The sequence below is a fragment of the Falco peregrinus genome, chromosome 7 (assembly GCF_023634155.1).
Source record: "Falco peregrinus isolate bFalPer1 chromosome 7, bFalPer1.pri, whole genome shotgun sequence".
NCBI classification, from domain to species: domain Eukaryota; kingdom Metazoa; phylum Chordata; class Aves; order Falconiformes; family Falconidae; genus Falco; species Falco peregrinus.
Genome location: NC_073727.1, coordinates 42,590,508 through 42,613,640, shown reverse-complemented (window position 1 = coordinate 42,613,640; position 23,133 = coordinate 42,590,508). Strand labels below are relative to the sequence as shown.

Sequence of the window (23,133 nt, the reverse complement as noted above, 5' to 3'; positions counted from 1 at the left end):
GGGGGAAATTGGTCTTTGTACTTCACATAGATTTGACTCAAATCTAACAGCTTGTTAGCAGTGATCATAACACATACAAAGGGAGAGTTTGAGGTCTGGTTAGGGAAGGAAATGGAGAGTCTGGAAGCTCTCACTGTAAGCCTCCTGGAAAAGATGTAGTTCACATGCTGTCCACTGTATCTCAGGATGGGAGTGGCAAAGCTGCTGGTTTCACTGAGATTTATTTGGACACTGACAAGGCACAACAGGCAGTGAAAGAAGAAATAGTAAATAAAGCAAGAGATAAGCTTATCCCACACCTGACATTACCCATCATCGGTCACAAGGAGCAATGACATTTTGCACAGTTAAATTTTGTGAGAGACGGAGGGAGCTGGTCTTCCTGAGTGCCTCCACCAGTAGATCAAATCCATCTTCATTGTGGATGAACGATTCCTTTCTTCTTGTCAGTGGTGGTGTTTTAAATTTTCTTTCATTTCTGGTGAGTAGTGAATTGAATCTGCTGCAATGACATGAAAGAAAATATGCTCTGCTTTGTTCCACTGCCTGTGAGACTATGGAAAAGTGACTGAGCAGTAAGTGGATACAGTGAGATACATGGTTTACTTTTTTTTTTAACCCTTTGAGTTCAGTGTCTTAAACTGTCACCTGATGAAGGGGTCACAGACTGATAGGTCTAACTGCAGAACTCCTTCCCTTTGTTTTATTTTTGCAGACAATTTACTTGGATGATGACGTGTCTTCCTTTGTGCAGATCAGAGGTTCTGTTCCACTGTTTTGGGAGCAACTGGGGCTTCAGGTAAATAAAAATCAAAAAGCCTACCTTACTTATCTCTCTTGCTTTTTATAATTTAGAACTTACATGAAATTTTTTTTTAAATGAACTGCAAAGCTCATCCCGTGAAAATGCTGAGCTCTTTAATTTTAGGTTTACCTTGTAGGAAGTTTTGTGTGTTTAGATAAACAGAAGTAAACCAGGCAAATGTCTATGGTTCATTTTAACATTTTCATGTGCCTCTACAGGGAATTGTTTGTAAGGCACTGTGTCCTAACATCCTAAACTGAAGTATTTTTAGCAGTATTTTCAATTTAATTTGGAATAAGCTTTCCTTCTGAAATGCCTGGTTGGCTTGACGATATTGACCTCCACAATAAAATGGGAGTATCTAGGGATACTAGGAGCTTTGTAAGAGCATGTTACCTTGAAAAAAAGTATAATGTCTGGATGGTATGTTTGCTAAATTTCAGTCAAAAGGGTGATGATAATCTAATCTGATCATCTTGCAAGACAGAGATGCAGGGTTTCATCAGGATATCATTGCATCATGCCTAGCTGGTTACATATGGTTTGTGACTTACAGTTTATATAGTTACAAGCTGAAATAAGAATCATCCTAGCATTGCATTCTCTTAACAGAGGGGTAAGCAACTGGGGTAAGTATGCACATACTTGCATATGTAAGTTAGTGTAGACAATACATAATATAATGGTTTTTAAAAATACTTTTAAAGATTATTTGATACTTTTTTATTATTAAGTTCAGCACCTAGGTACCATTCAGAACTACTGGATTTAGCCCAAAAGGATGATGGATAAAGGGTCTGTGTTGTCTGTCAGCACCATCCAGTGCAATACTTGCTTCCTTTTATAAAGCTGGTCTGCCTGTATGGTTGTGCACACCTGCCCATGGTGTAGCTTTATCCAGCACTGTTATTCCATGTATTATGAAGCCATAGAGCTTTTCCCCAAGTATTTTTGGCTAGTGGGTAGCATCTCTGGTTAAACAGAATTTTCATCTTTTTAGTAGGAACACAGGCTGCTTTTTTGCCTAATCTGTCTTAGGTTATGCAGTTTTCATTTATGCTGGTGAATACTCATAACTCTTATTCCTTGGATGTGAGTGTGCTGGCACTGGTGTTAGAAACAATTACAGAAACCAACCTCATGAAAAACAAAGGAAGATGACGAAGTACAGGAAACAATGCATGATCCTATAAATAATTAGCAGTGTGGTTTTGGGAGAGAAAAGAAGCCCTCTGCATACTGTTATAACAGTAACTAGCATTCAAAAGGAGCTTGAGGCTGCTGTTGTTGACATCCATATTAAAAGTCCTATTAGACTGATGGCACAGAATTTCATCCTTCATATTTTCAAAGGACTGGTTCTGATGCTTTTTAGTTTCTGTAAATAGTGAAAGATGAAAGAACTTGGGACACACAACCCATGGAACTGGCATAACTGCAGCCTTTCCTGCCAAGGGAAGGGCAGGAAGAATGCTGGGTGCACAGCACACTCATGTGAGTGTGGGGTATTTGCTAGAGGAAGCTGGCAAAGGGGTGTGATTTGTGCCATAAAAAGATGTGTAGGTATCCCTTTGCTTAATGGTAATCATATTTTCAGTTGTAATTGTAAATGTCTAATATGAATGTGGCTTTTATATTAAGAATATTATGTGTGTGAAGTCTGTTAGAGGAGTCCGGTGCTGTTGAAGAGATGTTTTTCTCTGAAGGAAAAAGGGAAACATCTAGTAATTTAGGGCTTTAGCAGTTTAAAAAGTTATTTTTCTCTTTCTTTGCCTTTCAATATTTGATTTTAGGTGGGTTCCCGTCATCTAAGGCTTAACAGAGGTCTGGAAGCTAATGCGCCTGCCTTTGACAGGTAAGCTTCATTCCACTTTGGCAATAACACAGCAGCCTGGCATTTAACCAAGATTCCACAACTTTATGCCTTCCTAGTAAATCCTGCGAGATGTGAAACATCTCTCAAATGATGTAGCCAATCCCCCAGGTGTTGTGGATTATTAAGTGGGTTTACTTAATTTATTCACTTACTTTTGTGCATTTTCCTTTCTGTTTTCAATGGTAATTGAATTAATTTGGTCTCTGGCTTGTTGCTGTAAAAGCTGAGAAATACTGAGTGATATGCAAAAGGAAGGTCTGTGTAACCCTTTGTGAGCCAACAAACGTGAGTTTACACTTAAGGTACACAGAACATGTGTTCTACACCACCGTAACTCAAGTAATTAAAAAGTAAGCATTGCTTCCACTACATTCTGGATTTTTCTCCTGATCATTGTACTGCTATGCAGAAATAACAGTGTCTTATTCTGTGATCAGTTTTGTATGACGCTATTGTGCTGATGCTTTCCTACTTTACCCAAAGACTGCCTTGTAAACCTTGTTAAACCTTTTAAGACTGCTTGTCAGCTGGAAAGTGTAAAAAAAGCCATGCATTAGCTTGATTCCTTTGAGTGTTTGACTGTGAAGTGCTGTACTTTAAGGAAACTCCTTCGGGTATCAGTGGGAACAGCCTGAAAAGGACATGAAAAATTTGGCCTGTGGCACATTTTCAGCTTTTAAGTGCCAGGTCATGTGGTTAATTTCTGTTTTGGTTTGATTTTGGTAAATCAGAGTTTATATTGATTTTGGGTGAGGCCTCTTAATTTCTTGATCTCATTTACTGCAACTTTCAGCAAACATGCCATTAGTGACTGTTAATACTTTTGCAGTACTGAAGACCCTAAACAGGGATTAGAGTCTAAAGGGACTATGCAGTATAGCAGTCCCTGCTCTGAAGGATCTTCTGCAAGCTTTTTAAGGTTCTTAAATCCTATTGAATTCAAATACCTTTGAGACTCATGGTCTTGTGGTCATCTGGTGCCGTGATAACTTGCCTTGCCAGTGTCCTTGAAGCTCCATCTTAGAGGTTTGCATTCCACAGTGGAGATAGTTTATATAAGAGGAAAACAATAACTTAGCATCTTCTTGTGCTCCCCAAGAAACTGAGAGTACCTCAGCAATGAACAACTCCGTAAGACCATTTAGCCGAGAGAATCTTTTCTCTCTGACCCTGATGCAACTGGTGAATGTAAGAAACGTGAGGATCAACTTGCACTATTCCTTCTTCCTCTTGTGCACAGTAAAGCCTTCAGGTTTGATGAATTTAAGGATCTCTGTGCTTACAGATCTGCAAAAGACAGTCCTTTGAAAATGGGCAAGGAATAAGCAACTACTTATATGGAAAAAGACACTGAAACTTAACAACCTGCTGCAGCTTTTCTGAGTGTTAGAATGGGTTTAGCCTGTTACATTTAACTGTCTGGTAGGTTAATGTGTTGAGAAGGCACTGTGAGAAGTGAATGGTAATCTTGTTAGTGGATTTTTTTTGTCCCCTTTCCCTGAGAAATCTTCAGGGAACTCTGCTTACAGTAGTCAAGCAGGTGACCTAAGCTTCAGCAGTTTTGTTGTGAGGAAGCAACACTGGTGAAGTAGGACCTTGAGGCTGGGATCAGAGGAGTGCAAATGTATGGGAAGAGTTGGCATACAGAGAACTGGTTGCAGAATCAGAACCATAAATAGCACCAGAAAAAATATTTAGCCATGTTTCTTGAAGGCAATGCTAATAGATTTTTCTGTGTTTTCTGCCTTTCCGTGGTTTTTGTGTGGTGTATTTCTGGTTATAGGATTTAAAGGTACATGCCAGAAGATGTGTACTTGCTGTTTTTCTGACATTTTGCCATTGCATGTTGCTTCGCAGCATATAATAGCTTTTCATTTGAGTGAGTGTATAGTTTATTTTTCTTGTCTATTTCTATCCTGCTTCCTCTTAAGTACTATGGCAGTGTTGTTAGTACATGACAGAAGATGGCTTTATGATCTGATTGTTTCTTGATGAGCCAGTGCAGCTCCTGAAGCACAATCATGCCAACTTGAAAAAAATTTATTGAGGGGAAAACGGGTGCCTCTGCATCTAGCTGAAAGCTCTTGACTTGAGCATCCGTAAATATCAGGCTTTGAGAGTTTGGGGATATATGCCAAATAACACACCGCTTTATGCTTGCGTTATTTTGTGTTTTTCCTGAAGAATCTGGGCCAAGCCACTTGACTAAAAGGACCTTTGGTCTGATCCAGTGCAGCAGTTCTTATGATTACTAACCTTCCTGCTTAATTTGACTTGAGAGTGAATGTCTCAGTGTTGTGGTATCTCAAGAGATGTTTGAACCCTGCCACCTATGACGCATGTGTTTGTGCCTCTCTGGCCTTGGTGCTGTAGTCCTAGTCCCCGTTGCTGCTGCTGAGTCTTTGTAGGCTCAGCCCTGCAAGATGCTGAGCAATTCCTGTTGAAGTGGAGTATGTTTTCCTCTCTTGTCTTTCCTGTGCAGTTCCCAGGCTGACAGTGAAGAGGTGGGAGCATGCAAAGGGCAGTGTCAAAGCTAGCAGTGACATAAAAGATCCAGGGCCTGTTTTCTAAGATGCTTCTTTCTTTAAGTTCAGTACAAAATACCATGCCCATTAATTGCATGCTTTCACCATTTGTGCTTGAATAATTGATTGCAAGGAAACTCAGGAAGTTGTTTGTAGCTGCTGTGGCTGAAACTTTCTGCTGGGCAGAAGAACCAGTGATCTGTACTGTATTTTGAAAAAGGTAGTAGGCAGTATAACATGTTTATGTATGTTTATAGTACCTATTACGGTTACTTTTGCTGTAGGCATATGATGCTTCTGAAAGAGCAGTATGGAAAACAAGTGATTGTTAACCTGTTGGGAAGCAGAGGAGGGGAGGAGGTGCTCAACAGAGCTTTTAAGGTAAAAGCAATATTTATTTATTTGTTTGTTTGTTTGTTTTTAACTGCTGATTTCTTCTGAGTCTCCATGTTCCTCTATTTCCCTTCTGGCCCAGTAGTTGACAAATAGTATATCTAAAGAAATGATGTTATCTCTTTACTAGACATTATGTGCTGAGAGAATGGTGCTTCATAGTTTCGTGGCTTAATTTCCAGCACTACCTTCCTGCTTATTTCTTCACACATGTATGCACATTTTCTTTAACAAGACTTTAAAAAAAAGAAAAAATTGCCCTAATTTTTCTAAGAGTAGTTCACATTTGCAGAAATGAATTGGGGTCAGCTTTGTCATAGTATTTGGTCACCTATGCAGTCAGGAGCCTCATGGGATGGCCAGAACTGCTTGGAGGCCAGGCCCCGACCCTGGCTCACTGAGCAAGCAAGCCGTCTTGCTCTCATTGTAATGGGAAATAGCTGTCTTGCACTGATTGTGATGGGAATTGGCTGCCTGAGCATCAGATGAGTCTGATATATGAAGAGAGGCTTTACTGGCCCCTAAATGTCCCTAGGCACAACTACTACCTGAAAGCAAGGATGCATTGTAGAACTAAAGTTGCACTGAGTTCTAGTATAGTGTTCTCATGGCCAGATTTTTAAAACTAATGTGTGCTTGAAGCCACAGATTAGCACTCAGTGGGATTTCTGTGAGTGCAATAGCTGCCTGAATCTGGCTGGAGGTTGTTGGAAGTCTGCCTCCTAAGTGCTTGTTGCTTTAGAAATCCAACATAGATACTGTGGAGAATATCTTCCTAAGAATAGTATGAAGAATGGTTTAAGTACGCACCTGTAGTAAGTGTTACGTATTTTCATTGCTAAAGGATGATATAACAGTTCTGAGTTCAAATACTTAATGTGTGAAACTAAGCAAAATGAAAATTATAGTTAAATAATAGTTCCCAATTTGTTTCACTCTCTGTTGGAATAATGTACTTGAGACAGGGAATGCTGTGAGCTTTTTGGCAGTTTTTGTGTGTGACCATTTCCTCCTCGTCCAAAATTGCTGGGGGGAACTGTCAGCTTCCGCAGTGGAAAGTGACCAAGTGAGTTCCCCCTGTACAGAATACAGCCAAAGAAAGTGATGATGACTAACGCTCGCAAGGCAATGAGGAAGGTACAGAAGTGAAGTCTGGTCTTAGCTGCTGTTTTCAGCTTCTTACTGAATTTCTGCATGACACGGCTAAGCCTCCATAATCTCTAAGGTTTCCCTATCTTTAAAATAGTTTTTTTATAGTTTATTTTGCAAAAACATTGTAATTTAAGGGTAAGAGATAATAATTCTGAAATGCTCAAATAACTTATGAGGATACAAATGTGACATTTTTTGTGAGTTTAATACTGATATTTTATCAAACTCACGTTCTTGGAGACCATGTTCTGGCTGGTATCATACAATCAGAAACTAAGTCAGAAACAGGGCACCTCTAGAATAAAGACCTTGCATTTGTTCATTTAATTTAAGTAAGAACCTGTTTTGTTTGATTTGTTAAACTTTATCCCTGTTTTAAAAAAATAAACAAATTATGAAAGCACCATGAGCTGAAAGAATTTAGACTGACAACACTGGAAACCGAAGTTTTGTACCCATTCAAAATAACCACTTACTGGTCTTTTCTTTACCTTTGTGTTTTAATAAATGGGTGTTCAGAAAGGATATGTAGTTAGTTTTTACTTTGGTGATTTTAAAAAGCTTGAATTAAAAATAAAGTAATTAATAGGGGAATGATTAGGAATGAAAATTTTCCTCCTGTTCTGTCATTAGTTTATTTCTCTGTTTCTCCATCTTCCTTTGCTTGTATTCCTTCCTTTTCTCCCAGCTCTTGCTGCAATCTTAGTAATTCTCATCAGAGGTGGTTCAAAATACTCTTGTAATTACTGCTGCTGTGTTCTCTTGAGCAGAATGTCACCGCTACCATTCATTTATGCAACAGGAACGAATGAAAAATTGTAAATGACCAGCTTACCTTCAGCTGTTATCTGAGCCATCTGTTACCAGACCAAAACTCAATACTGTTCCCAGTAAGGCTGTTGCTTTCATAAGCATCCCCTATAACAGATGTAATTCTGTTTACAGTAAAAGCAATGCTGTAGTGTAGAGTTACAAATACTCTGACAATGATTTACCCTGAGGCAATGGGTAAATGTCATCCTCAAGTGCATTACTACTGGTGCCAGCACCTGCAAAGGCAAGTTGCGGTGTCAACAACAGAGGAGTGGATACTGAGTGTTTTGGCTTTTTAATAGTGTAATGAAATATATTTTGCAGGTCTCTCTCCAAACACCGTGCAGTGCCTTTAAACTTGTTTCTGTGGGGAAGGCTTAATGGCTTACTTGATACAATTATACTGGTGTAACTGCTGTGTGTACACTTACAACGTAATATCAGAATTATTTTGTTCAGTTTGTGTCATTATCTAAGTGGAGAAAAGCATCTGTCTTGGGATAAAAATGTGCAGGAAGGAAGGAAATAGTCAAAGTTAGTCATAGTACAGAGTTAATAACAGTTCTCTCTGGCTTTATCACGGAGAGTATTATTATTGTATAATTATATATATATATACATATATAAAAATAATATATAATCCATGGAGAGGACATATTATTGTTGTGTCTATTACAGATACCGTGATGAAATTCATGGTGATTATGCATGTGAGGTCATGGGAATTGGAGATGAAATAATGAGACTATTTATGCCTCTTCTTTCACTGTTGTGGTTTACCACAGACTTTTTATAGTATGTTTCCTAGGACATCATTTCTTTCTTACTTCCTCCCCAAGCAACCTCTGCCTAAATTTAAGGCCACATTTTCCGATTTCTTGGCACTTCAGGAATGGTTAAAAAATACACCCATGCACTGCTATGCTCTTCTACTGGTAAGCAGCTCTGTACACCCATCCCATCAGGGTCTTGGTCCTGAGCCTGCCCAGCGTATCACTGTTGCTGTCCACCCTCATGCACAGAGACAGCAGCCCACTTCTGCAGGGCTGCCACTAGCCAAGATGCAGAAAGCAGCAATTCTGATATATACTTTGCAGTTACAGTTTGAGTTCCCTGGCAGAAAAATCGGGGTCTAATAATCCAGTTTAGTTTTGGAAAGAAAACAAATAGGGAACTTCAGTTGCTTTTTTCATGCCTGGCCTTTCAGAATTCCCTATGAACTTCTCAATATTAAAAATGTGATAAACAGTCAAAGTTTAGTAATGATAAAAGCATGCTGGTATCAATCCTTACTGTGGCTTGCGCAGGATTTGTTTTCGTTCTTTCTCTATCTACACAGAAACTGCTATGGGCCTCTTCCCATGCAGAAGACACTCCCATGATAAACTTTGACTACCACCAATTTGCAAAAGGTGGAAAAACTGAGAAACTGGAAAATTTGCTGAGGCCTCAGCTGAAGTTGCACTGGGAAGACTTTGGAATCTTCACAAAGGGCGAGAATGTAAGTTCACGGTGAGTGTCCCTGCCCCTGTGTCACAGCATATCCAGCCACCACCTGTCCTTCCCAGGTTTCTTGCTGTGTTTGGACCATGAGCATAAATGACCATCTTGAAACACAATTTTGAGACAAAGTGTAGTCTTGGTGCTAAATAGGTTATTTAGCTTAACTGCATCTCCGTTGTTTGGAATCTGCAAAATTACCAGTGCATGGATTTGCTAATACAGTGTTGCAAATGTAGGCAAGTAATTATATGTTAATGGCATACATTGTGCATAATGGGCTTGCACCGTCAAAATGTGGGTGGGAATATTCAGGCTGAACATTTGATTATCTTGTTCAATCAACTCCTGATTAGATGGTATTTTAAAATGTACCTTTCTTCCCTCCCTTCTTTTGTGTTTGGTTACCGAAGTCTGCAGACAGGTACTTTTCGAATGAATTGTTTGGACTGCCTGGATCGTACTAATAGTGTACAGTCCTTCATTGCATTGGAGGTGAGTTTGTCAGAGGACTTTTCGTGGATGCCTATACTGCATGCATATAGGGAAAAGAGAGGAAAGAGGGCTTAAGCCTCACTTATACAAATCTATCTTGCCAGCTTTATGATACAGAATGATGCTGGCTGGAATACTTAAATTGAGGATAAAAAGCAAAAACACATTGAAGAACAGTGTTGTTTTTTTCTCCTTCTGCACCTAATCCAGATCCTGCTTGCTCAATTAGAGAGCCTTGGGTTGAACTCTAAATCTATAATTGAGCGCTTTGTGGAATCCTACAAAGTGATGTGGACTCTCAACGGTCATAATCTGAGCAGAGTATTTACTGGCAGTCGTGCCCTTGAGGGGAAGCACAAGGTAAAGAAAAATGGCAAAACTGTTTATTCACAAGTAAAGAAAGATGTCTGACTTACTCATCAGTGTCACTTGCACTGATGATTCCTGTCTGATACAGGTTGGGAAGTTCAAGGATGGTGCCCGCTCTGTGTCTCGCACCATTCAGTCAAATTTCTTTGATGCAGTAAAGCAGGAAGCCATCAAGTTGCTGCTCATGGGTGACTTCTTCAGTGAGGAATATGCAGACAAAGGCAAGATGCTTATGGACCACACTGCACTGCTGGGTAAGGCCAGTATGAATCCTTCACTTTTGTGTCTTCTTTTACCTGTCAGATGTAAGCAATTGCACCCTTTTGAAAAAAAATCAATAAATAAGCTACTTTTGCACAAATCTATTGTTTAAAACACTGCCTTGAAGTGACCATATAACAACTCTGTGTGTTTTAATTCCACTGTGCTTATTTTTCATATTTTGTTTTGGAACTGAATATGTTTGTCTGCTTTTTTTATGGTGATCTCTTCTGACAGTTTAGAGGAGTCGGACCAGAGGGAGAGATTTTAGGGTTATATTGCCAGTCTGGTCCTGTATGAGTTTGAGGAAGTCTCTTAATCTCAGACTTTTTACATACTTATTTTTGGCCTGCAGTTTGCACATGATTTTATCCATTTGGTTCTTTAAAGGCACATTTCTGTCATGTTGGTTCATTCCTTGCTTTACTCCAGGACCCTGATAATCCACAATATATACATATTTGTTTGCACCCATCTAAAGTAAACCAACTTAGCTGTCTCTGAGAAGATACTTGTGTTCAAAATATAGACTAATTGAACCCACAAACGGTACCAGGTAGTCAGTTTGCTCCAGAGAACTACCAGATTTTAGTAGGATAGACTCAAACCATTCAGTGCCACTTCAATCCTGGACCCGTTCCCTGATGTGGACCCCAAGGAAAATACAGTTTCTCTGTGCCTGACTGCCAATGCAAATCGGGTAGTTAAAGGTTAAGGTTACTTCAGCTGCTCACAAAAAAACCACACTGCTAATTTTCTATACTCATCAAAAATAAGAAGTTTCCTGCGAGGAGATCTGACCAGGCTAGAGAGCCACAACCGTGCTAGATCTGGAATAATGTAAAACTCCGTGCTGCTCTCTGCCTTTCCCTCCACACTCTAAACTTCTTAAGGTGTCAGTGTAAGTCATAACTTGTGACGTGATCACTTGTCCTGGTCTCAACTGGGATAGTATTAATTTTCTTCCTAGTAGGTGATGCAGTGCTGTGCTTCGGCCTTAGCATGAATAAAGTTGGTAATACACTGATGTTTTTAGTTGTTGCTAAGTAGTGTTAGTATATACTAAGTCAAGGACTTTTCAGCTTCTCATGCCCTGCCAGTAAGGAGGCTGGAGGGGCACAAGAAGCTGGGAGGGGACACAGCCAGAACAGCTGATGCAAACTGGCCAAAAGGATATTCCATGCCATATGATGTCATGCTCAGTACATAAACTGGGGGTAAAGCTGGCCAGGGGTTGCTGCTTGGAAATTGGCTAGGCATCGGCGGGCAAGTAGTGAACAATTGCATTGTGCATCACTTGTTTTGTATATTCTAATTAATTACTAGTATTATTAGTATTTTCTTCCTTTTCTGTCGTATTAAACTGTCTTTGTCTTAGCCCACAGGTTTTCTCACTTTTGCTCTTCCAGTCCTCTCCCCCATCCCACTGGAACAAGGGAGTGAGTGAGCAGCCGTGTGGTGCTTAGTTGCTAGCTGGGGTTAAACCACAACATTGCTGTAGGCTAAACTGAAAAGATTAAGGGAGGAAAAAGAATTTGTTTGCTTATTACTTGAAGAAGTGCAGGAAAATGTATGCTGCCAGTGAGTGACCGGCCCTTCTCAAGCTTTCAAAGAGTGCCTGGGTTCTGGAAGAGAAATTGCTGACACCAGCCCCAGTTATCTTGTAGTTATTGCCATTGCTGCTGGAGTTATTCCTTAGGTTTTGTGGTGTTGCTGCTAGGGTAATGTCATTGTTTCACAGTGACTGTGTTGCTGCTGTCTGTATGCTTTCTGTCTTCCTTTTACAGCACATTCTTCTTTTACTTACCCTCTTTCTCTCTCTCCTCTTCCGTCAGTAACTCCAAGTATTTTAAAGGCCATGTCAGAGCGTCAGTTTGAATTCACAAGCTTCAAGCGTGTTCGTGTTGCCATGGGGACCTGGAACGTGAATGGGGGGAAGCAGTTCCGAAGCAACATCCTTGGTACCAGTGAGCTGACAGATTGGCTGCTGGATTCTCCCAAGCTCTCTGGAGTTTCTGAATTTCAGGGTAAGACTTCACAGTCAAAATGTGTAAGCAGTATTTTCTGGCATCTCTAGAGACAGTGACTTGGGACACAAGATTTCACCAGCTGTTCCTTTCAAAGGCATCTTGGAGGGCATTTTCTGTCAGTTCTAGAGGTGTATTTGGCTCCACGTAGATTTATACTGCCTCCCTGCAGCAGTGGAATGTTGTGTGTGGGGCTCCTGACGCTCAGAGCAACTCCTGAGTCTATACCATGTGACTGTTCGGAACCTTCAGCAGGTCAGAATCAGAGGTCTCTTACATGCCATCGTGGTATGTATCTGCCTATTCTGTGTCCCATATTTAATTTTCTTCTTCCATATTTCTATTCTTCTTCTTTGTGAGTGGGAGCTACATGCTTAGGTGCCCTCAGAATGTCTCCTGGGTCTTCATCTGGAGCAAAACATATTTGTACAATCTGGACTCTTGAGATTGTCTGGAAATGTTACTGTCAAAACATTCAGATGAAAAAAACTATTTTGTTGAAGGCAATTTCCTTGTTTTTTTAACCAGTATAGAAAGCTTTTGTGCTTGTGGCTTGCTTAAATTGACTGCTGCTGAATTTCTTATTTACAGAACAAGGTCAGGTATTGTAATTGATTTACAGATTTTATTAAGGAAAATGAAAAGTGAATGTTCTGTCATTTAAAAATTGAGTGGTTGCAAAAGTATGGCAAAACCTGTGCATTTGTTGTTACAGTGGAACATTTAGCTTTCTGCAGGCATCACAGGGATAGTCCTGTGCCTGACCTTGAAGCTCAGGAGTTAATTCCTCAAGTCCTTGGCTACTGGTAAAGTCTTGTTTGAACCCTTAGTGCTTGAGTGCACGGATAGGTGATTAGGGTGCATATCACTGTACTGTGAGCAGCTCAGGTGGGTGATTGGTCCAGTCTGTTTCAGAAACAGGTTAGATGTGTTAGCACATTACTGTGCCCATGATAATAAAATTTGTTGAGAGCCTGTCATGTGCTAGCCTTGCCAGACCTTCCCCTGAGAGAACTGGAGGAGCAGAACTACATGGTACAGGCAACCTTAACGTGATAGGTCTAAGCAGCTTCTGGAAGAGAGCTAAATGACATCGTAGTATACCCTAGCTCTGCCCATTCAACACAGACATTTGCATGGTCAGTGTCAGTGCAGTGCCCATACAAATGGGTAAGTGTTCAAAGACAAATGTCCAAAATTATTAATGGAAAATACACGTGACAGTGCCTGTCAGGTTAAGCCAGTAAAGGAGGCTAGCTGCCGTGTGTTAGTTTCACCTTTGTGTCTACAAAGAGTTTCTGCATATTTTACTTTTCTTTCTGTTCTTATTTTCTAAGGCAGATCTGATTTATATTCCTATGGTTGTCTACTATTTAAGTCTTCATACTGAATGAAGTTACTGTTACCTTGACTGTATGACAGTTTAAAAAAAAAACCAAAACAAACCAGAAACCTTTAGGCAACAGACAGACCTAATGGGTCAATAGATATGCTTCACACTATTCATCATATCATAGAATCATGGGATGGTTTGGGTTGGAAGGGACCTTAAAGATCATCTAGTTCCAAACCCTGCTGCCATGGGCAGGGACATCTTCCACTACGCAAGATTGCTCAAAGCTCCATCCAGCCTGGCCTTGGACACTTCCAGGGATGGGACATCCACAGCTTCTGTGGGCAACCTGTTCCAGTGCCTCACCACCCTCGCAGTAAAGGATTTCTTCCTTATATCTAATCTAAATCTACCCTTTTTTCAGTTTAAACCCCATTACCTCTTGTCCTATTGCTACAGGCTCTACTAAAAAGTCTGTGTTCCCATCTGTCTTATAAGCCCCCTTTAGGCACTGGCAGGCTGCTATAAGGTCTCCCCTGGAGCCTTCTCTTCTCCAGGCTGAACAACCTCAACTCTTTCAGCCTGTCTTCACAGGAGAGATGCTCCAGCCCTCTGACCATCTTCATGGCTATCCTCTGAACTTGCTCCAACACTTCCATGTCCTTATGCTGGGAGCCCCAGCGTTGAATGCAGTACTCCAGGTGGGGTCTCATGAGAGCAGACTCCCTTGACCTGCTGGTCAGGCTTCTTTTGATGCAGCCCAGGGTACAAAGATTGGCTCTCTGAGCTGCAAGCACATATTGCTGGGTTGTGTTGAACTTCTCATCAACCAACACCCCAGGAGTCTTTCTCCTCATGGCTGCTCTCAATACATTCTCTGCCCAGCCTGTATTTGTGCTTGGGATTGTCTTGGCCCATGTGCATGGCCTTACACTTGGCCTTGTTGAACTTCATGAGGTTTGCATGGGCCCACCTCTCAAGCCTGCCAAGGTCCCTCTGGATGGCATCCCTGCCCTCCAGCATGTCAACCACACCACGCAGCCTGGTGTTGTTGGCAAACTCGCTGAGGCTGAGGGTGAACTCAATCCCAGTGTCCATGTTGGCGACAAAGATGTTAAACAGTGCTGGTCCCAATACTGACCCTTGAGGAATGCCACTTGTCACTGGTCTCCACTTAGACACTGAGCCATTGATGGCAGCTCTTTTGAGTGCAACCATCCAGCTAATTCCTTATTCGCTGAGTGGTCCATCTGTCAAATCCGTGTCTCTCCAGTTTAGAGACAAAGATGGTGTGTGGGACAGTGTCAAATGCTTTGCACAAGTCCAGGTAGATGACATCAATTGCTTTTCCCTCATCCACCAATGCTGTAACCCCATTGTAGAAGGCCACCAAATTTGTCGGGCACAATTTTGCTCTTAGTGAAGCCATGTGGGCTGTCACCAGTCACCTCCTTATCTTCTGTGTGCCTTAGCACAGTTTCCAGGAGGATCTGCTCCATGATCTTGCGGGGCACAAAGGTGAAACTGACTGGCCTGTAGTTCCCCAAGTTTTGATCTTTGGTGTTTTACCAGGGTAATATCCACAGGTCTGCGCCAGGGAAGGGAGGGTCACTGTGCTCTAGAATGACCTAACCTAACCTTAAGTGTGGGTGGTCTAAGAAGGACTTGGAAGAAAGAAGATAAGAAGAAACTTCAAAGGGTTCTGTAAACTGGTAGATAAATTTACTAAAGTCATTGAGATGGAAGTGACACACTGGTGTGTAGACAGTAAGTTCAGTTACACAGGGATCAGTGTCGAAAAGGAAAAGCATGCTGGGTGAAATGACAAGTGGGTGAAAGATGGTGGGTAGTGAGATGTTGTGGCTTTAGTGATCAGTGGGGTGAGGGAGAGAGAACACTGAATATTTTCTCATCCTAACATTGCTACAATATAATGCTCTGTTCTGAACCGCTTCCTGCAAGTGAGATGGAGACCAACTGATGGAAGAAAATTAGGAAAAAAATTTCAGAGGAACTGCAGGGGTTGTTTTGTGAGATTAGATTAAAGGAGCTATGAATATGTATAGCCTGGCAGGGTATACACAAGATAGAACTACAGGAATGATCTCTGCCGGAAATGAGAATATAAATCGTTAGAAGAAACAACAAAATAGTAATTCCTGTATGACTTTTCTCTTGCCAACAGATGATGAGAACTGCCCTCCTGACATATTTGCAGTGGGATTTGAAGAGATGGTTGAATTAAGTGCAGGGAATATTGTGAATGCCAGGTAGGTAAAAAAAACAACACAAGAATAACAAAAAACCCCACATCTCAAAACAAACAGAAAAAAAACCAACTGAAAAAGAGCAACCTCTCCCCCAAAAGAACCAGGCAAACAAAAGCCTTCAGAGCTGTTCTTTTTTATGGTCAAATGTATAGAATATTTCCACCCAAGTCTGTTGCTTGTAATCATAGCTGGAAATATGTTTGCCCATTAACAAATGGCACTGGGATGGTGTTGAAAGTGCTCTTTCTCTGTGAACTTCTGTACAGTAGAATACAGTGTGTTTTTTCAGTCTCCGTAGTCTTTATGTTGACAGAGAAGAATTCTGATGGTTGACATTGATTTAATCGCTTGTCCTTAACCCCCTGTCTGATACTGGAAAATCTCAGTGATTACAAACATAATTGGCATTCATGTGGGAATTCTAAAATAAATGAAATATCTCTGTGGTTAATTGCATTTGTTCAAATTATGGCTAAAGAAGGAGTTTAAGGCAAAACTTTCTACAGCTTAGCATGTAGGCTGTTGTGTATGCTGGTCCGTTTGAATCTGAGTCAGGGTGGAACCCTGAAGATAATATTCCCATTGCTGATTCATCAGGCTGACCAGTTGTCTGTTTTGGGAATGACAAGTTACAGCAGTGCTTGGTATGGCTGCTGGGCTGGCAGTATATCTGCATGTATTAGTTGACTGGAGATAAGAAAAAGCTAGGTCTGCAGAAGCAAAGGTATATATACACCCATCCGCAAACTTTCAGCTAAGAACAGCCAACAGCTGTGGGTAGCCAGTCCTCCCAGTGAGAGAAGATCCAGAGATGATCTCCTCTTCACTGTGAGCACAAGGAATCTTACAAGTCATGAGACTGACATGGATTTTTGTTCTTACGATTATGATTACTACAGTCAGCTTCCAGGTATCCACAGTGAATGGGGGTATCAAAAGTAATGTGAGCATGGATCCGTCTATGCATAGTAGACAAAATCCCTCTCGTGTCCAGAAGCAGGGTAACTGTACTTGGGCGCTGTGCCTGGGCTCACAACCTGACCCTGCTAACGTGGGCTGGCTCACAAGGTATTATCTGTCTCTGCCATGCATCCTACAGCACTTCCAGTTCTACAGCCTAATGGGATGTCTGTAAACCTACGGCATAGTTAATCTGTTCATTTTATTGACTGTATGTGGGGTTTTTTTATTCCATTAAATGATTTTATGTTTGTTCCAGTACAACAAACAGAAAAATGTGGGGAGAGCAGCTTCAAAAAGCTATTTCCAGGACTCATCGCTACATTCAGCTGACATCAGCACAGCTTGTTGGTGTTTGTCTTTTCATCTTTGTACGACCATATCATGTCCCCTTTATCAGGTAAAAAAACCCAACCCAAAACAAAAAAATCCGTGTGTCTTCAGTAACATCTGCTGTTGGAGTGTGGACAGAGAGGGTGGGAGTGGTTTTTTCAGCTTGGTGGGAATCATGCAAATCTGAATTCTGGTCTCAGCTCAGCGTGGGGGAGACACGGTTCCAGGCAGCAGTAGTCTGGAGACCATCCTCCTGGGTAGCTCAAAGGTGGCCAGGTAGCCCGAATATCTTCCTCCAGTTCAGCTGGGTATGCTTCAGGTGGCCAGTCAGGCTGCAGCACCTTGTTTGAGTGCTGTCTTTCTGGAAAAGGAATGACCTGAGCTACTAAGTCCACGAGTGTTTGAAGCAGCAAGTGAAGGCAAGTGCCTTCCTCTGCCTGAAGGGCAAGTTTTACCTTCTAACCCTCTCCTTAGTGTTTCTGTATGGAGAAAGGGCTAGTTCCAGACCTGAAAAGAGTGGTGGAAAAGGGGATTGGGGAAAGAGACCTGATTTTGCCTCCTGACGTTTTATAGAAGTGAGAGCTATAAGGACCCATTAAGTGTCTGCCTCTTCCAGAAGTTACAAGAACCAGAACTATGTGCCTAGTCAGGAGGGCGCGGAGCTGCATGTCCTCAGTTTACTAACACCAGCGTCTCTGGAGACTGACCAAACTCCGCTTCCCCTGCCCCTAGAATATTAGGAAGCCACAGGGATATCTGCATTAAAATGCCTTTGTCGTGGGCAAGAATTGTGCAGTTTAAGTGTAAATGGATAGGAAATGAATAATTAATCAAAACTGTCTTTGGGCATCTATAATGTCTGACTAATATCTAGAGTGATCCAAACAGTGCCCTTTGCCCCATATTAGGGGCACTGATTGGCCACTTGGTTTTGTGATTAAAATATCAAAAGCTGTCTCTTTCTTTCCTCTGATCTCATCTTCTGAGAAGATCAGTGCGGAGCTTGTGCAATATCAAGTGCTGTAGGCTAGGCAGAGTAATGCAATCCAGGTAACCCTGACCGTCTTGCATTGCTGCCTTCCCAGTAATCTTTCTTCAACATGATTTTTAAAAAAATACGTATTTTTGCTGATACAAAGCAGTCCAGAGGAGAAGTATTTCTGTCAGTTTTTGACTTTTCACCTGGCCTACAAGAAATTTGAGTAATCCAGCAGGAAGTGCATGGTTTAAATGGAAATTAGAAGCAGAGCAGCACGGTGGCTCTGTTGCAGCAGTCAGACTGCTAGAAATTGGATGTAGCCCTCTGAAACTCAAGAGAAAAAGGGCAGGGTCTGATTTTAGTGACCAAGTTTCATCATTTAATGCTAACGTGCTGCTATGTGTTATGTGGGCGTAATCAAGCCTAACCTGTATGCTTGTATAGTCTTTCCCATGTCTAGAAAAGGAAAACAAAAATGATCAGAAGTGCAGAAAAAGGCTTTTGCGCTTTACAGAGATTGAAGAGATTAGGACAGAAGTTAGAGAATAGAGAAAGAAAATGAGAGAGCAGCTGAAGCTTATACAGCAGTGAAATGATTGATGAAATACAAGCTGAATGTGCAGTGAGTTATCTCAACATAACCTTTGCCACGAATGCAAATCAGATGAATATCAGTCAGCCGTTTGGTAGGCAGGCAGCAGGAAGGGAGAACTCCTTGGAGTGAAAAGACTGAAAATGTGATTATTTCAGAGTGTTTAAAACCGATCTTTTCATAGAAAACATTGATGGTCCTCTTTTGCCTCCCTGAGGGTGTATTCTGGTGTTTTTCTGCAGTCAGGAAAAGAGAGGAAAATAAAGAGAGAGGTAAAAGAAAGAAAAGAGATGGGGGGTGGTGTGGTGGTGGTGGTGTAAGAAAATGAAGGAGGGGAAGAAAGAGAGCCTCTAAGATCTTGCATCATCCAGATCATGAATGCCTGACAATAACTCAAATGAGATTTGGTGGGTTTCCATGTGCCCCTTGCTTAAAGTCGGTAATATTCTTGTCCAGATCAGCTTGACTTCTATCTGGAAAGTAAAATTTTCTCACTGGGAAGGACATGCATGGTGCTGGGGTTGGTTACAACAATGATCTCATCAATTATTGTCTGACAGACAGGCATGCTTTATTCTCGGAGTAGACTGGCTATCTGGGAGAAATTACCCTGCGAGCAGGTGGTCCGCTTTGCCAAGTCATCTTTCTGTAGTAAAGTGTATGCTAATCATGACATTGAAATACTATGTAATTAACAACGTGGAGGCCCTAAGCAATTTGTCATCAGTACAGAACTCATTTTAGGAGCTAGGTATAAATACTTGCATCCAATAATCACTGATTTTATTGCATCTGATTTAAAAAATTATGGGTTATGATCTGGTGCTCTTTAATTGACTGAAAAATCTGGCACCAACTGCAAAGTCAGGTTTCAACACATAGTAACACTAATTAAATTGTTAACTGTCTGAAAAACAGATTCCCATATGTTCGAAAGTAAAAGGAAACAGAATAGTAAAATTCATTATTGTCACTATTTTAAAGATAGTGGTAGAAGTAAACTTGCAAAGTATATTCTGTAGACATTCCCAATATTTCAGAAATAATGTCTTGCTGGTCCATTTGGAAGGGACAAAAAGGGGAGGAAGATACTTTCATATAGTTTTATTTCTATATTATTATTATTGTATTATACTTAATTTGAAACATAAGTACATGAACATCATCAAGAAACGAAAAGATGTGCCTAAAAGCAGCAAGCTTTCTGGAGGGGAGAAAACATGGCATTGTAAACTGGATTTTCCTTCATGTTGTGGTCAAAGTTAATTGAATGTTTGTCCCGGCAGCTCTTCACTCTTTTCTCTTTCTGGTTTGTTTTTTTTTTTTAAATACAGGGATGTAGCAATAGACACGGTGAAGACAGGAATGGGAGGAAAAGCTGGAAATAAAGGAGCAGTGAGCATTCGTTTTCAGTTCTATAGTACCAGTTTCTGCTTTATATGCAGTCACTTAACTGCTGGGCAGACCCAGGTGAAAGAGAGGAATGAAGATTATAAAGAAATCACACAGAAACTCAGCTTCCCAATGGTAAGCGTAGGTGTATGTTTCCTAAAAACATTGGAGATAAAGACCGTATCTTTACGTTATGAAAGCTGGTCTCAGGCTCTCTTTGATAACAGGTTAAGAAGTCATTTCAGTGCCATGAGAATGGACATAAAAGGAAATGGTAAAGAAAACTTAAAAAAAAAAAAGCAGCATGTTTCACAGGAGACCTGATACCACTCGATATAGCACTTGCTTTACAAAAGTACTACATCTCTCAAAAAATACAGTTGTCGCAGTGCTTGAAAAGTCCTCGCCTTTGAGCAATTTTAAGTCCCTCTCTCAGAATAGTGCAGCTTAACTGACAAATCTGTAAGGCCTCATGGATAAGATCTAGGTGACTGGTTAGAGCTGGAGAGTATGATATATTAATAGTTCTGGCTGGCAGTAGATAGTAAGGGTTCCTGAAAGACCATCCGTTCCACTCAGTACGTCAGTGCTTTAGCTGCTCGCACTCAGGTATGATGTATCACTTCTTGGTCACTGATACGGTACTTTCTGTCCCCTTCATTTTGTTCTTGTGAATGTGCCGCTATCAAGGAACTGCTGACTTTTCTGAGTGTGGCAAGTAGGCACTATTGGTCGGCATGAGTAACTTTTCCCCTAAACCATGTCAAATCAACCACCCTAGTGTTTTATTTCACACTTTTCTCCTCAGGCCAGTAGATAACCCATGGGTTTGGTAGCAGTGCTCCTCCGCTTCCCTTAATGTTGGTTGCTTTAATTGCTGCAATGCTTTCTTTCTCAGGCCTCTCTGGAGAGGTCCTAAACCAGGGAGGGAACAGACCAGTTTGTGTATTCTGGTTAGTCAGAAAAAAAAGACATTTAGGTTGCAAAGCATAAAATTTTAACTTCCTGTTGTTCACAAGGTTTAGAGGCTTGGCACGTGCAGCATATCAGTCAGTTGTTTTATGTAAGAACTAATACTGACAGTCTGAATATCCTGCATAGAATATCTGTTCCAAATGGCCATAAAGTTGTGCTTATAGTAGTTTTTCCTTCTAATACCTCCTTAACTATTTTACGTCCTTTACATTTACAATAGCTAGAGTAAATATACAATAGCTGTGTATAATGCATATAAAGAGTGCCCTCTAGTGCTGTGATGGCCACAGCTCTGGAACGTTTCATTTACAAATCTCCCTTTCAGAGGTTTATAGCTTAACTGGGCAGGGGGGAAAACTAGTTAGAGGATAGGATGTTAAATTTATAACTGGAATGAGTTTTCATTAATGTTTTATTTCAATACATTTACAAAACTGTGATGCGCACAATAAGATCAAATTTGGAGCTTGTTGTTACTCAGGACCTTTGTTGCTGAATGTGCCTTGGTACCAGAAGCACATTTTGTGTTATATTTAGAATATGTATGTGTCTGTGAAATGTGTTAGGGAAACAAAAATATATTTTTAATATTCATGATAGCCAAATTGTGACTATAAAGCTGGTGTCACAGCTTAGACATACCTTCAGGAAACACGGAGCAGTCTGATGCTCTTGTTTACAAAATTCAGCTCAGCAGGATGCAAAAGACAGTGAAGGGACCATTCTATTTTAGCACAAGATGGATTTTAACAAGTAGGTCCAGTAGTTAGTAATTCAGAGGGACTGAGTTGTATATTTCAGTGCATCTAAAAGGTGTTTTCATGAATGTGCTCTAACACTAACAGTATTTTTACATCTGAACTAGGGGCGGAGCATGTTCTCACATGACTATGTCTTTTGGTGTGGTGATTTTAATTATCGCATTGATCTAACCTATGAGGAAGTCTTTTACTTTCTCAAACGTCAGGACTGGAAGACACTTTTGGAATTTGATCAGCTACAACAGCAAAAATCCAGTGGAAAAGTAAGGCACTGTGTCTCATGTTCTTGAATACCTGCATGTTGGCTTGGTCCAGTTCCTTGAGAGCGTAAAGAAATTTCATTTTGAGACCCTTGTTCATAGTACGTGAATGTAGTAATTTGTTTAAAAATCGGAGTGTTGTTTGTGTGCAAGGAAGTTGATATATCACAATGGCACCTACTTCGTCTGTAACTTAATCAAAGAGATGGTATTTCTTTTCACAGATTTTTAAAGACTTCCATGAAGGGACTATTAATTTTGGACCAACATATAAATACGATGTTGGCTCAGAGGCTTATGACACAAGTGATAAGTGCAGAACCCCAGCTTGGACTGACAGAGTGCTTTGGTGGAGAAAGAAACTGCCTTTTGAAAAAACAGGTGCGTAGGATCTTTCCTCCTCCTTTATCTGAAAGTTGTTTTAGATTTCATCCAGAACCCACATGAGGGGATTTAATCTAGTAAATGGTGAGGAAGGGAGGGAGGGAGTTCTGGGCTGAGAGCTGTCTTTAGGCGTGTCCCATAGGCTTAGTCAAACCGCAGTAGCTTTCCTCAAGCAGATGTTCTTTTGGCTTCACTGGAATAACTTGCAGAGGTAGAGAGAACCCTTTCTTCTTCAGTGTGTGAACAAAGGCTTCAGGCTACAGGTTGAAAAGGTGCCGAGAGCTCGCTGAGGTTCTGAAAAAAATCCAGGTGTAGCAATCTAGAGATTTTTCTGTTGCTTTCCAACAGAATCATTAGTCCACATAAAGTTCCCATGTTATAACAACTAGATGGTTATAACTGTTGTCCTCAGTAGATGTGTAAGCACTTTGCTGTAATTTCTTCTGCCTTGTAATCTTAGGAATATTTCTGAAGGTTTCTGGAATTGGGGGAGATTTCATTCATTAGTGCTTATAAAGTACTTTGAGATCATGAGTGGCCAGCACAACAGAAGGGCTGTTTTCACTTGTTACTCAAAAGTTACAATAAAAAAATACAGAGTATTTCTTTGCATATCCAGGGACAGTTTTCATAATTCTCTCAGTCTGCAGTTGCATCTATCTCCCAATGTTTATAAAA

General features: G+C 40.8%; 1 protein-coding gene across 3 annotated transcripts in view; it reads left to right on the top strand.

Moving 5' to 3' along the window:
* The window catches only part of SYNJ2 (synaptojanin 2), a 72,236-nt gene that overhangs the window by 32,871 nt on the left and 16,232 nt on the right, over positions 1-23,133 (top strand). For all 3 annotated transcript variants that reach the window (XM_055810775.1, XM_055810774.1, XM_027796795.2), the window contains 13 exons: positions 716-799; positions 2,599-2,660; positions 5,491-5,587; positions 8,904-9,076; positions 9,478-9,559; positions 9,770-9,919; positions 10,017-10,182; positions 12,025-12,216; positions 15,735-15,819; positions 17,039-17,179; positions 20,018-20,210; positions 21,916-22,074; positions 22,296-22,452. In XM_055810775.1, coding sequence (XP_055666750.1) covers positions 716-799; positions 2,599-2,660; positions 5,491-5,587; positions 8,904-9,076; positions 9,478-9,559; positions 9,770-9,919; positions 10,017-10,182; positions 12,025-12,216; positions 15,735-15,819; positions 17,039-17,179; positions 20,018-20,210; positions 21,916-22,074; positions 22,296-22,452 — 1,741 coding nt within the window. The remainder of the gene's footprint in view (positions 1-715; positions 800-2,598; positions 2,661-5,490; positions 5,588-8,903; positions 9,077-9,477; positions 9,560-9,769; positions 9,920-10,016; positions 10,183-12,024; positions 12,217-15,734; positions 15,820-17,038; positions 17,180-20,017; positions 20,211-21,915; positions 22,075-22,295; positions 22,453-23,133) is intronic.